The sequence below is a fragment of the Buteo buteo genome, chromosome 25 (assembly GCF_964188355.1).
Source record: "Buteo buteo chromosome 25, bButBut1.hap1.1, whole genome shotgun sequence".
NCBI lineage: Eukaryota > Metazoa > Chordata > Aves > Accipitriformes > Accipitridae > Buteo > Buteo buteo.
In genome coordinates, this window is record NC_134195.1 from 19,739,969 (window position 1) to 19,753,755 (window position 13,787).

General features: G+C 40.6%; 1 protein-coding gene across 6 annotated transcripts in view; it reads left to right on the top strand.

The window, feature by feature from the left end:
• The first annotated feature begins 2,294 nt into the window (after nucleotides 1–2,294).
• LOC142044749 (ras-related protein Rab-9A) overlaps nucleotides 2,295–13,787 on the top strand; it is a 34,195-nt gene continuing 22,702 nt past the window's right edge. The window contains exons 1-2 of one of the 6 annotated variants that reach the window (XM_075057524.1): nucleotides 2,295–2,520; nucleotides 9,378–9,446. In XM_075057524.1, coding sequence (XP_074913625.1) covers nucleotides 2,454–2,520; nucleotides 9,378–9,446 — 136 coding nt within the window. In that variant the 5' untranslated portion in view covers nucleotides 2,295–2,453. Of the gene's footprint in view, nucleotides 2,547–2,889; nucleotides 2,911–9,377; nucleotides 9,447–13,787 lie in introns of those variants that run through there. The other 5 variants (XM_075057525.1, XM_075057531.1, XM_075057526.1 and 2 more) reach the window with 5 other exon arrangements.

Here is a 13,787-nt window from a genome sequence, read left to right on the forward strand (position 1 = left end):
GCAATGATAGCTGCTGCTGAGTTCATGACATATGTATGCTGCAAAAATACATAAAAATACGTAAGACAGGCCATTGGAGGACATGCCACATTTGGACCTGGAAGGCTTGGACTGCATTCCTGTTCTGCCACTATTTTCTTCTGCCAGTTCTGTAAAGTCATGTCATCTGCTTCAAATTCTTGATCTCCTGTTTCATAAGACTATGGACTCTTTGGGATAGCTTTCGTTATCTTTGTTGCTGTATGAGCCACAAAGAGCCAAAAAGGAAGCCCGATCTCAACTGCGGCCTCCAGCTAGCCAGGGCTGACCATCACACCTCACGTTCAGTCACTGACAAATTTGTGAGCTTGGCACAAATACATTGCAAGTAGAGTATTAAGCAGAATTACCAATCATTTAGGGTTCTTTGTTATCAGTGCATAATGCAACCACTGCAGCACTAGCAAGGAAAGTTTTGACACCACTCAATAATGAACACGAATCACTGGGTCATTACAGTAATTTAATAAATTGCTTACGTGATTTTTTTACATCCTATATAACAATGCAAGGCTTTCTTTTTCTTTGTGATTAGTACTGGTGATGTTCATTATGTGAAAATAGGGCAAAAGAGGTGTGTCTGCTGTACACGATATTCATGCTGAAAAATTATTTGGTAAGTTCAGTTTACTGTCAGCAGAAGGCAACACAGGCCTCATTAGTGAATAAAACCAAAAACATTTAGTAAAAAATCACACCGACTTTTTACTGTAATTGAGAATAAACCCCACCATACAGTTGTAGATTTGCTGTAGAACTGAAGTTCTATAAGTATTAATCTTTTACAAAATTATTTTGAATGCCCTATGTAAAACATGTATGAAAGAGGAAAGCACGGCAATAAAGGCAATGACAAACACCTTTGCTTTGACTAAAATACAGCAACTCTTAGGTGTTTACTGCATGATCTGATATGTCCAGCACACTTCATTATATCCAAAAGCAGCTACCCCATGAAGTAAGTTTTACGGCATTTGTTTTCTTTAACCATGTGTTTAACCAATAGCTCCATTTGTCATCCAAAAGACTAGTTGGTTATGCCAACAGTAATGCAGTACAGTGTTGAAAATGGTAAGTTTTACAATGTTTTTTCTGTTCTCTGCTAGCCTCAGGCATGATGCTCATTTACCCCACTTGGCATGTCGCACTGTCTTTCCCGAGATGTGTTTGCTCAAGGACCATGCCATGACCGAGGCTGAAATTTTAAAATCACCAGAGTATTGATATAGAGAACGAACTGTTTATTGCTTAATGATTGTCTCTCTGTAAATTTACGTACCAAGGACTGGTGTTTGTCAAGGACTAAGCCTGTCAGAGACTGGTACTTGGGAGTGATGAGCAAGAAGGAGCCATGAGCAATCACAAAACTTAATTAAATGTTTGATGAATTTACGATCTTGTTGAGAAGGCACAAGCAGAGGCCTTGCTTGAATAGATAGGGCCAGAAAAGATAAGAACTCCTGCCATTGTTCTCGTCCTTGTAGATAATTTAGCTTAAACTAGCCATATGGTTTTACACCACTAATGAAAACTTAAGATAATAAGAGCACTGACAAGCATTGATGTATCAAAACATGTAAAGGACCATATTGCACAGAATCACCTGAGGAGGGTCAAGTAGCGGACAAGTGAGGAAGAGTATGGAAGACCACCACAGCCCTTCAATGTGCCTGCGTAAAGGACGTTTGCATATGCTGGTAGTTTCCCAGAAAACTAATGAATAACATTTCTTGGAAATCTAGTGAATATGTATGTAGAACATGTACCTAACCTGCACAATTAGGCCTGACGGTGTGCACGATAGGTGGAGCGATCCCCTGTGCATCCAGCGTTGCCAATAAAGAATTCCTACTTAATAGTTAATCAAACTATTGTGTTAAGTTTCTTTGACTCAGTATCACCTGCTTCTTCCTCCGCCTCAGGTCTGAGGGGAACCAAAGAGCTTTTCCAGCCTTGCCAAGCAGAGCGCTCCCGAGGCCCAGTCCAGCATCCCGGCACCCCTTTCACCTCAGAGCCCTGTCAGACGCCAGAACCGAGCAATGCCCACAACATGGCGGCAGCCTCCACCGGAACCCGCGCCTTCACACCTGAGGCTGCTCAGGAAAGCAAGTTATTTCCACGGCTGTTGCTTTCTCCGGTTTTGGGGTTTTTTTTTTTTTTTTGAGCCCCGCAGCGGCTCCGGGGGGGGCAACGCAGGAGCTCACCCTGAATTCCCACACAACCCCCCCGGCTACCTGACAACTGGACGTGGCTCCTCAGCCCGGGGGCAGCTCCCGCCCACTAGCGGGAGCAAGCGGGCTCTGAGGCGAGTGGCCGGTACCGGGGCTCGCAGGGAGCCCGGGGGCCAGCGCGAAACCGCTCAAACACCCCCCCCCGCAGCCCGGCCCGTCCGCTCGATCGCTCGCTCAGCGGAGATGGCGGCGCCGCCCGGCGCGGAGCAGGAAGCGGGAGGGAGGCGCCATGTTGAGGCCCGCGGTGGAGGTAAGGGCGCCGGCCCCGCCGCCGAGGTACGGGGCAGGGGTGGTGGTATCGCTGTGCATTTCGCCCGGGGCTGTGGGAGTGAGGCGCGCAGCTTCCCCCCCTCCTTTCTCCGTGTTGCCCGGGGGGTGATGCCGGGGAGACCCTTCCCCATGCGCTGAGGCGAGGGCCGGGGGGGGTCGCCCCGCAGCGCCAGGAAATGGCGCCCGGCGGCGGGCCGGACCCCCGCGGGGCCTCGACTCCCCCTTCCCGGGAGGCGTAAACCGGCCCGCTTCTCCCCAGGCCCGGTTTGCCCGCTAGCACGGTTGCTAGCCCCGCCTCGGGCCTCGGAGGGGGGCAAAGGGGAACGGGTGCGGCGGAGACGGCTTCCTGAGGAGCCGGGGACGTTTCTGGGTAGGCCCGCTCTTGCTTCTCTTTCTGCCTGGGGTGCGCCCGGAGTCTGAGGAGGGGACGCATTTCGCCCCTAAGCCATACAGCAGCGGATCAAACTGAAGTTAGACGGGTCCGGGGAGGTTCTTGTGAAGGATTTGGACAAAACCCACAAAGTTAGCGTATCCACGGCATTACGGAGTGGCGTTTTGGAGCACAGTTACTGTGCGAACTGGCCCACCCGTGTTATGGGAGTGATTGCAGGCTGATCTCCAGCTGGTTTTTTGGGCTGGTGTCTGAGGTGCAGGTTGCGGTGGTGCCGGTCAGCTGCTGGTGTCGTGAGGCCGACTCCAATCTCTAGCAGACAAGCTGTCACCTGCGGCTGGCTTCCACGCCAGGCACACGCCAGCTGCTTTCAGACAAGTACATGCTGCTGGGCTGCTTCTCCTAGCTGTTGTAATTAACCTACTGATTTCTATCATAAGGGGCTGTAATTCCCACTCACAGAAAAGGCTGGCCCTGAAAATTGCAGGATGGATATCTGTGGTGGTAGTAGTGTGGAATTTTGGGGGTATTTGTTATATTGGTCCCTATGCAGCATTGGTGTCTGGAGACAAGTCAAACGCTGGCATAAATATAGAAAGGAATGGGAGAGTTCACACTTTTCAATGTAGTATTGTTTTTAATAATTAGGTATATAAAAATCCATTTCATTTCAAGTGTATTTCACATCTTATTTCAACCAGTACATCAGGTATCATGATCAAGACTCTCAAATGTCTAGACGTTGTGTACTTTCATATTTAAGTATTAATGTTTTAGCAGAAGGAATTGTAGCAGGCACTAGCAATATCTTATAAATACCCTTTGATTACATCACACGCTTTCTCTGTAGAGGAGTCAGGAACATATGTGCTCTTCTGCACACAAAGGATTTATTTTTAAAGGGAAGAAGTTATATTGTTTTTCAGTGGAACACCTGTAAAAGAATGATACAGCAATATCTAATGTAAGTATGTCCCTGACAGCGGAATAACAAATAGAAATATTATTGAGTTGAGGCTTAACTAGAAACTGAACATTAAAGCAATAGAAAGTCTATGTTCATCTGAAAAATGATCAAAAGCTCACAAAGGTTCATAAAACATGTTTTTATTACTTACATGTTCCATTTTTTTATTGTCAGCACAACCTGCCATAAAAAGACATTACAGACTGAACATTTACTTTTGCTTGTAGTGTGCTAGAATTTAAGTCTTTGCTAGCTCTACATGAGTAAGAATAATCTTTAAAGCTATTTTGTCAAGGAAGTGTATTCAAGAGAAAGAATTGCTTGTTCATCTCCAAAATTATTCCTATTTTGTTTCTAAAGGATTAAGTGAACAAATGTACTTTGAATAGATATGTCTTAAGTACATTTTTACTTGTTGATTTAGGCTCCTCTCTGCAAGCCAGTCTGTTCTGTTGGACTTCTGTGCCAATGCAGAAAGGAGGACATGAGATCCACCTTAGGAAAGCTTTATTCAGGTTGAGGCTGTCCAGGTTTCAAATCAGTACATCTGCAAGAGGATATAAACAGTATTTATGGAGACTGAAAAATAAGTAGACTTGCAACAATGTCAGATGAGATCTGTCAGTTAAAAGCCAATTTTAAAGCTGGAGCTCACAATAAGTTCTTCACTTCAGTAGGTTTAAAAAAACCCACCCAATTAATTCTTTCTAGGTAAATGAACAAGAAATATAAGAGGAAGTTAGAAAATAGTGGAGGAAAGCTCAAATACCAACCAAGCAGGAACGTGACAGGTAACATCATCATCATCATTATAGGTGAACAGGGAAAGTATCTTCAGTCTTTTACAGTTAAAATAGAATGCTCAAAACTCTTGATTTCTTCAAGTACTGGTCCTTGGAGCCATGTTGTACATGATAGTGTAACTTTTTCAAAAAAGTAAACCCCTAATCGTTTTGTCTGTGGTGTGGAAAGATGGGAACTCTAGGGGCTTACAGCCTTAAAAGAAATGCAGAACAGCTCTCAGTTTTTTTACTTCTAAAAGTATTATGGTGTATAAGCCTAACTCAGTGTATTGGGGATTTTGAATTATGATTTCCCAGTGTTTGGAGGACAGCATTATGAATGCTTCTGTTGCACAGACATTGAGCAGAGGGAGGAGTCCAGATGTCTGATACAATCCCAATGGTGTCGAGAAAGAGGGAGCGTGCGCTTCATGAACTGGAACTGTTAGCATTACCTATATAAGGCAATACAGTTAATGTATGTTGAAGAAACCAGCTTCCCCTTGGAAGATGTCACAGCCTTGCTGAAATTATTTGGCTGGTCTGCTGTCCTAAGTGGTTGGAAGTATTAATATGATCATTGGCATCCATCCAGATGAACAGTTTAGGAGACTAAACTGTATTGAAGTAGTTAATTAATAAACAATGACACTAAGCTGCTTAAATCATATTGGTATTGCCTGGTATGTTTCTAGAGTGAGGAAGAATGTTTATAACATCCTCTTGCTGTGGGAAAATAATGAAATATTCTTCATATTGTCTTTCACATTTAACAACAATAGTAATAAAGTATTTTTGTTTTAAAATCTGTTACTATTGGAAAAGCAGGAATGTTAGGAAATGAAGTAATCATTTTACAAAGTGCAAATAATTTCACACAGTGAAGTTTTGATTGGGTACTAAGGTAGGTGATGTTATAGGAACGGTATTAGTGTTTTCTACTTGTCCCAGGTTAAGCTTTGCTCTTCATGACAAAGGCATGTCAGGAAGATGCCAGATGTACTTCTAGCAAGCTTGGGTTTTCTGTGCAGATGGTAAGCTGTACTCTTTAGTTTGCAAGAAACTCTGTTGATTTATAATCACAAAAATTATTGTATGATTTGTGAAAAATTCTGTGCAGCCCCCCAAAAAGCCTGAACCCCTTGATAAACTTCACTCTAGCAGGTCAGATTAATTAGCACAAAATACATATGTCACAATCTGTCCCTACCATAGCTAGGTAGCATTAATTCATGTCTGAGTCATCTGCTTAAATTTCATTCAACACTCTTGCTATGTGTATTTGTCCATTGTGGCCAAAATGGTAGTTTATGTTTTGAAAATGTACCCCGTGTGTCACAAGCCTGACTTTTGACCTGCTGGAAGCACCAGCTAGTACCTCATACTGGCAAGTAGTGACAGGTGGCTAGGAGAAAAGGTATTCCTCTGCCAGCTTTCATAAGGCTTTGTCATAAAAATTTGAAAAACCAGAGAGCCCCATGGAAAATTCATGTGACTGTGTGCTCAAACTTGAAGGCATGATTTTGAATAAAGTTGGTTAATGCTGAAAAATAATCTGGTTGTAGATTAGAGGAACCATGTAAGTGTTTTTTATGTGAAATGGTGCAAATTTTAAACGAAATAAAGCACACATTATTTACACAAAATTTCAAATGAAACTGTTAAGGACAAACCTCTCTGAACTATATATATGCTTTATTATTGCTCCATTGAATCTTAATGTATTAGAATGTATTGTGAATCTGTATAGCTGTCCTATCGTGGAAGAGATTAGCCAATACCTCCACTTGATACTTGCAGTCTAACTTCTTAAAAGTAAATTTTGTCCTTTATTTTTTTAACTCGTTAGAAGTATTTTATTAAAAAGCTCAACAATATCAATAGAAATAAAGATTTCCAATCAGTGGAATAATGCATTACTTGTAACCTTTTCAGGGTTTAAGGTGTTTGTCTAACTCAGATAACCAGTCAGTTCAGTAGAAAAATTCACATGGGTAAGGCAGACAAGATACAGGAGAAGCCAAAATATCTTCCAGTTAGAATCAGTTTAATTCTAAACTAAATTATTAAAAGAAACTGTTAGCAAGGTAACACTTCTGCTGGGATGCGTGTCCACTGTAACATCAGCTGGAGCTCCTAGAACTCAAACCAGCTGTAGCCGTTGAAGTTGTAAATAATTTTCTCGGCTACTTTTTGCCATGAGATAATTCAGAGGTGTTATTTGTTTGGTGTAGCTGCAATATTATGAGTCTTTTCCTGAGCTCCAGCTTATATACTGAGGTCAAACAAAGCCAGTGGCTAAGCAGTCTGGTAAGGGCAACAGCTTTTCCTATCTCATTAAATCCATGCATGTTTGATCTTATTAGAAAAATGTGCCGACAACTCTACTTAGGGGTTGATCCCTGAGGCTTGATGACTTCATTATGCAGTCTATTGATTTTTTTTTAATTATTTTTTTAAGGAAATAAGAATTCTATCTTAATTAAAAATGGGGGTTCTAGGAGAAGCAACTCCAAATCAGGATTAAAAATTTGCCTTGTAAAAGAGGCTACTATGTGCATCTTCACATGAATGCAATGTGCTCTGCCCTCTCTCCCCTGCAAACTCCTTCTCTTGGGAAGAAAGCTGTGGGATAATGTTTCCAGTGAGAGAAAAGCAGGGCAGAGACAGTATAGCTCCAGATTAGTTAAGAGCACTGTAGTTCAAGCAGTCACTGATGTAAAAAATGCAGAACAAAGCTATTGTTCTATCAGACTACTTTCCATTATGCACAAACTCTTTCACCAGATGTTGTCCTGGAAAATCTCTTGAAACAATGTTTTATGTAGTATTCTTAATTTTCCTTTTCTTGCTCACTGTGGCTCTATTCTGTTGTGTGCAGAAGAATAAAAGATGCATTTTGCCTCTGGCACTACAGTGATAGCATTCTGCAAGTGAAGTAGAGATTTTTGGGGAATGGTTTTGCAACAATCCTGAGCTCACGTACTCTGCTGCTTCTGGATCTTTGACCAAGAGGTGACTCTCTTGGTCGGTGAGGTGTCAGTGGTCATGGACATCTGGCAATAGTGCTGTTGTATCGTCTCAGTTATTATTGTATTAACTTAACTTTATTCGTAGGGATATTCTTAGAAGATGAATTTCTGTATAGTTCAGAAATTTTTAGGGATGGGAGGCAGTCTGGCTTAGAGGCAGGAAGAGTTCTGATTTTTGTGAAGATGGAATAAAAGCCCTGGAACGTTGTTTCTTGGTGACATCCTTGGTATCTGCTCTCCCACTGTAGATAGGATGAAGGAAAGTTTTTGAGTCTGGAGGCTGGCTGTGAGAATTCTCTGATTTTCTCTTAGGCCCTGAGTTTAAAATAACATTTGATAATTTTCATTGTTTATATGGAATTTAGGTTGCCCAAAGGATGAAATCTGGTGTTTCCAGGACTGTGCTATGCACCGTCCCTGCTATAGCATTAACCACATTTTTGGCAGAGAATTTATTACACCATTAGAAGTACTTGGCTTCTGATCTTTATCTTGGCTTTGGTCTGCATTTTCTTCTGATTACATAGAATTCCTTGGAGAAAAAAATCTACATCTGAGGTTCGGATGAGGGAGAAGAGGACTGGTGTTCAGCCCTTCCAAGGCATTCATCCATACTTACTTGAATGCATTCTGAGTTTGTCTTGGTTTATCAGTGGGAGTTAGCTGTGCTAAGGCAAAATAGGCTATGGCTTTGAACCAAGTAAGGCATATAGCAGAGACAAGGCATTTACCCCAAATGGTTTCGGAGAGGGCAGTGTTTTTTCCAGGGATTGGCTTTGCAGTTAGCACCAAGTGTCTCAGGCTGGGGTTTTTTGTTTGTTTGTTTGTTTTCCCCTGCTTAGTTGTTTTACTGTCTAAAAAAGTTCTGATTCAACTCGGTATTATTACAGGATGACGATATTTTAAACCTGAGGTAGCCTGATCTTTTTTTCCTCAGGAGCAAACTGACTGACAAGATTTTTATTGATCACCATCATTTATTCTTGTATACACAAGTGACTCGTTATACCATGCGGTCAGTGTGAGAGCTCCTAATAACTTGGCCAGAAAGTACCTCATCAGCATAGTATTACAGAGTCTCATTGTAAATACAAGTCAATCTCTACCTTGTAACCTTCAAAGGACACTTGGAATTCAAACGGATGTTCTCATGCATTGCTGAAGTTAAGCAGGATGGAAATACTTTGTGTAGTTGTAGGAGGGATGAGGGTGTTGATTTTGTACTGCACAAAATTGTGATACTATCATTTGTACTTTTGTTCTTGCATGTCTACAATAACAAAAATGCATGATTCATTTCATAACTTAAGAAAAAAAATTCTTTTTCTTGGATTTCTTACCTCTTGGAACTAGGAAGACAGCAGAACAGTGCTGACTGAGCACGATTCAGTTAATTTTACAAATAGTTGTTCAGCAGCATTTGCCAAATAGCATGAAATCAGGTAGAAAAGTGGTCAAATTCCAAATTTAGAAAAATCTTGAATGAAAGAGCAACGTGTAGGACAATGACAGGATAAGGGATGCGCTCTTTCCCTCCTGTCTGTATCCCAGCACCTTTGGACTTACAGGGTGGGGTTTTTTGCCAGATTTAGGCAAATAGGTACCCTAAAAACGTGAAGTCTCCTAAAGGTCATAGGGAAATTGTTTTGTCTTTTTTCTTAACAGGCTGGAATTTCTCATTATGCACATTTCACAAGACTCCGTGGTTTTGCTGTGCTACAGCTCCCTCAAGTGGTAAAACAATTTTCCATTTGGACTTGCAGTTTGGTTTCTGTGAAACACTTGCTTTCTCTTCAGAAAGTTTGGAGACTTCCCCCAACCTCCTCTTTGTTGCATCTTTTTTTTTTCTTTCAAGGAAGCGAGCAGAAGTAAAATGAACCATTTCATAACCTTGTATGTTCTTTGTAAGTTCAGGAATCTGTTTAATTTCTGATCCTGTAAAATAATGGTCTCTGTCAACCTTGGTGATAAATCCAGTCGTTGCTTGATTTACAGGCCAACAAATGCACAAACATCTTTTTTTTTTTTTTTTTTTCTTTCTCCACCGCACTACCTTTTAATTTGGAAGCTGAGGTGAAATTTATGGTTGAGTAGTTAGTGTAGTATTTCAGATGTATGTATTATTTTTCATCTTGAAGGATCTTAAAATCCTTTGCAAACTAGGTACACACAACGAAGCCAGTGCCACTCCAAGAATGCTTTCCTCACAGAAGCCTCGCTATTGTCACTGATAAAAACATGTTTATTACCCTTATTTAGTGGTTTCTCTGCTGGCTATTTCTTGTGCATCTGCTAGTTACCAGTGAATATCCCACTCCATTGAAGTAATTAATTATGGATTTGGTTCTGTTCTTGTTATATATTTTTGATGACTTGCTTTTTCTGTTGTTTTTACCTAATAAGTTAGGTAATAAGTTTGAAGGGAGTCACTCAGTCCTACCTTTTTGCTATATGTTGTGCACATTGAGGAAAGCATTCCTTCAGAAGTGATTGTTTTGACTTAAATGCGAGTAGTCTGTTAGGTGGTTGAGTTTCCAAAATTATTTTAAAATCATTGTTCATATTTTGATTTCCATGTTCTGTTTTCAGTTTGTTTAACTTCTGCCATAACATTTAGGTACTTGAATTTAACATTGCGTAAACTTGAAAAAGTCAATGCATGACTAAGAAGATCTTCACATTTCTAATAATTTAATTTATTGCCTTAGCACACATGTGGAAGAAGTCCTAAGGTAGAACATATATACTGCATTTAATCCAATCTAAACCAGCCTTCTATATATCTGGTAGAGAGTTAAAAAAACCAAACAACCCAAACAAGTTGTCTTAGATTTGCCTGTTAGAAAAAAAAATCTTAGTGTGGGGTGATGAGTTAGCATGTCAGCTCCTTCTCAGTAGCTGTAGGTGTCCAGTGAGCATAAGGTAATTCACTGTGAGCGTGTGGCAGAATGGCTACATTCTCGCTGCAGATGCCAACGCGTGGGCTCCGGCTCCCCTCAGAAGCTTTGTGTTAGTCACCCCGGCTGTCAGTGCCTACTCACAGCTGTGGAGCCGAAGAAGACTTTTTCAGCCATGTAATTTTCTTGTGTGAGATTGGCCACAGAAACAGGCATGTCTTCACCTTGTCACCCTGGTGGGCTACCTAGAGTCAGGTGGATAACCATGAGCAAGGACCACTCCCATAAAGCAGATGATATCTGTGGACTTTATGCACCATGTCTTATGTACAGATCCTCACCCTGCAATATTAGAGAGTAAACTTTCTATGAAGCATAGTCCTCAATGAAAGATCAAAATACCTCCCTTACCTTTGTCGCAGGGTAAAAGTCTATGCATGGACAAATTATCAGCAGAGCACTTTGTGTGTAGTAATTTCTTTGCATGTCCATAGTCCTGTATACTAAATATTGAGAATTCATGAAGTCGTCTTGCATTTCAATAAGTATATTTTATGGGATGTGTAGCATAATACAATACATACAGATAGGTACAAGGACTGAAGAAAATTATGTTTTCAAGTGGAGTATGTGGGAAGGAGCAGAACTGATTCTAAGGCACAGGGCAGTCATACTGGCTGAGCGTATAACTGTATCACCAACTCTGCCCTAGACTGCATGAAAAACAGTAGATCAACAGATCATAATTTTCTAATGTCAGCTACTTAGTGTTCAGGAGACGGGGAACCATCCTGCTGTAGTGATGGCTGCCCTACGTAAGAAAACACCTCTTTCCACTTTCACAGCCTCTGCAGTGTTCCTGCAGCAGAACAGATGAGTGGATGCAATTAAATGTGCTTTTCAGTATGACAATGCATAGAGTTCAACTTAAGTATTTGAAAAATTCATCCTGTTTCTCTGATTCTGCAGCTTCTTGAGGAGTAAATCAGTTTCTGTAATAGCCATTATTGAGGTTTCACAGGATTTCAAAATGTCAAACAAGAATGAGCTGTTTAAATACAGGTTAAGTGAATGCACAGAGCATTCACTGTGGAGGTCAGCTTGGTCTATAGAAATGGATGAAGGTTTGTGCTTACTCTCTCTGTCTCTGTCCTTTCCTTTTGTGGAGCTCTGAAGCCCTATCTAAAGTTTGAACTTAGTTCTGTCATGCAGAAAACAAGTTAGCTGGGCTGGTCCTCATAGAAAGCAACAGAGCATGGAAATTACCCAGCTGTATCACTTGTCTCTCCTCTCCCCCCATTCTCTGGAAATTTCATCATGGAAATAGTGATTGTGCAAGAAATCTGCTTATGAGTTCCTTTAAATATGGACATGTGTAGCTAGCATTGTATCAGTCTCTATCAGGCAGATGACTTTTTCTGGAGTAGAATCGGGTTGTTTGCAACTTCAGACAAAACACTGTTTTTTTGCACAAGTTTAGAAGACTAACTCCTAAGAAGAGACAAACGCTTAACACTCACAGCATACCATTCAATTTTGCATTCTACATTTAATTCTCCTTTTCAGCAAACAGAAGTAACATTAGTAGTATTAACACTCTGTGTGTGTAAATTTGCATATAGCAATGCACTGCACATCTTTTGGTTAAAGGGCTTGATAAAGAGGAATTGAAATCTTACTCAAGCCATGAGAGACTGCATTCTGAAATCCCCTTTTTCTTTTGTTTAATGCATCAGAATATATGGGAGCATGCTTTAATAATGCTAGAGCTGTAAGAAAGCAGGTACTTTTTAAGATATAGAGGGATGTGTCTTTAAAGAATTTCCAAAAATAGCAATTAGGAGTTTGTAGATGTCGCTGTTTTGAAACTGTTTTGCAGGTATCACTATTTTTGAGCTGCCCTGCCCTGATTGATAATCAAACTGTAATATGATGCCAGCGCTAGCAAGGGAAAGGGCAGTGGTGGGGACCTCAGTTAAAAGTTTAGTAGTCCGGCTTGCTTCTCTGTTAGCAGCTATAAAGAGAAACTTTGGGAAGAGATATAACGTGATCTCTTGCATAGCAAGTGAAAGGTTGAGGTTCATGTAGGAACCAGAAGGGCGTTTGGGTCTTAAGATCCACTGAGTTATGTCAGGCTCACTTAAGCTTGCTGCACAGTAGCCCCAACCTTTGCTTTGCAGCTCCCAATAAAATGTGTTTAGCTGCTTACTGTTTAGTAATTGAAGAAATCTCTAATATCAAGTTATGGTGACATATAAAAGTTCCTCAAAAGGCCTGAAAACTTGTGACATCTCCACCAGGTGCTTGAAAGAGTCATTTAGATCAGTGGGTTTTGGTCAGATACCATGCCGACATTAGCTGTTTAATTTTATTCTTTTGAAGTAACAAAGGCTTGAGGAAAAAGTCTGAAATGGAAAAAAACATAAGGTTTTGTGAAAAAATCTTGGTAAGTTAAGGTATAGTTACAGGAGTGACTGGCTTAAAAACAAAACAAAACAAAACAAACCCCAACAACAACCAAAAAAGCACCTACAATGTGGAGGTTTTGGACCCACTTTGATTTTTCTATTATTGTGTATCATTGCAATTTGTACTGAGTTCATTTGTAGTCAGATGCTTGAAAACTGTGAAAAATGGAAAGAGAGGTTTAAATACATGTTTCCAAAAGTTGAAACATAAGTCAGTTTTTCTGAGGAAGATTATTTTGCATATGTGTTCTGGAAGGATGACAGCAATGATCTCCCTGTGTCTGGAGTCTTGCAGTAAACTTCCATGTCATTGCAACTTTCAGATTAAATTAGTGCAGTGTTTACTTACAAATCTGCCTTTAGAGATTATTGGGAAGCTATTAGAGAATGTATTCAACAGTGTGAAATCATTAGGTTATTCAAGTACCTGTTATAGCAGAAGGTCCCAGACATGGTTTTTAATAGACTTTAAATTTCTGTGATAGAAAAACAAACTGATTTTCTGAAAACAGCATTCTTATTAAATTCAGTTTGTTGACACCAATACTGTAAAAGCCTGACAGATATTTTTATTGTTTCTCTGTATGTGTGAGGAGGGGGAGATATGTTTCCTATAAGGCCTCCTTTTTATTTTTTTGGAAAGCGTATCATTTGATAACTGTCTAGATTTTGAACATCAATGGGTGATCATCTAGTGTTTTTGGTGAAAA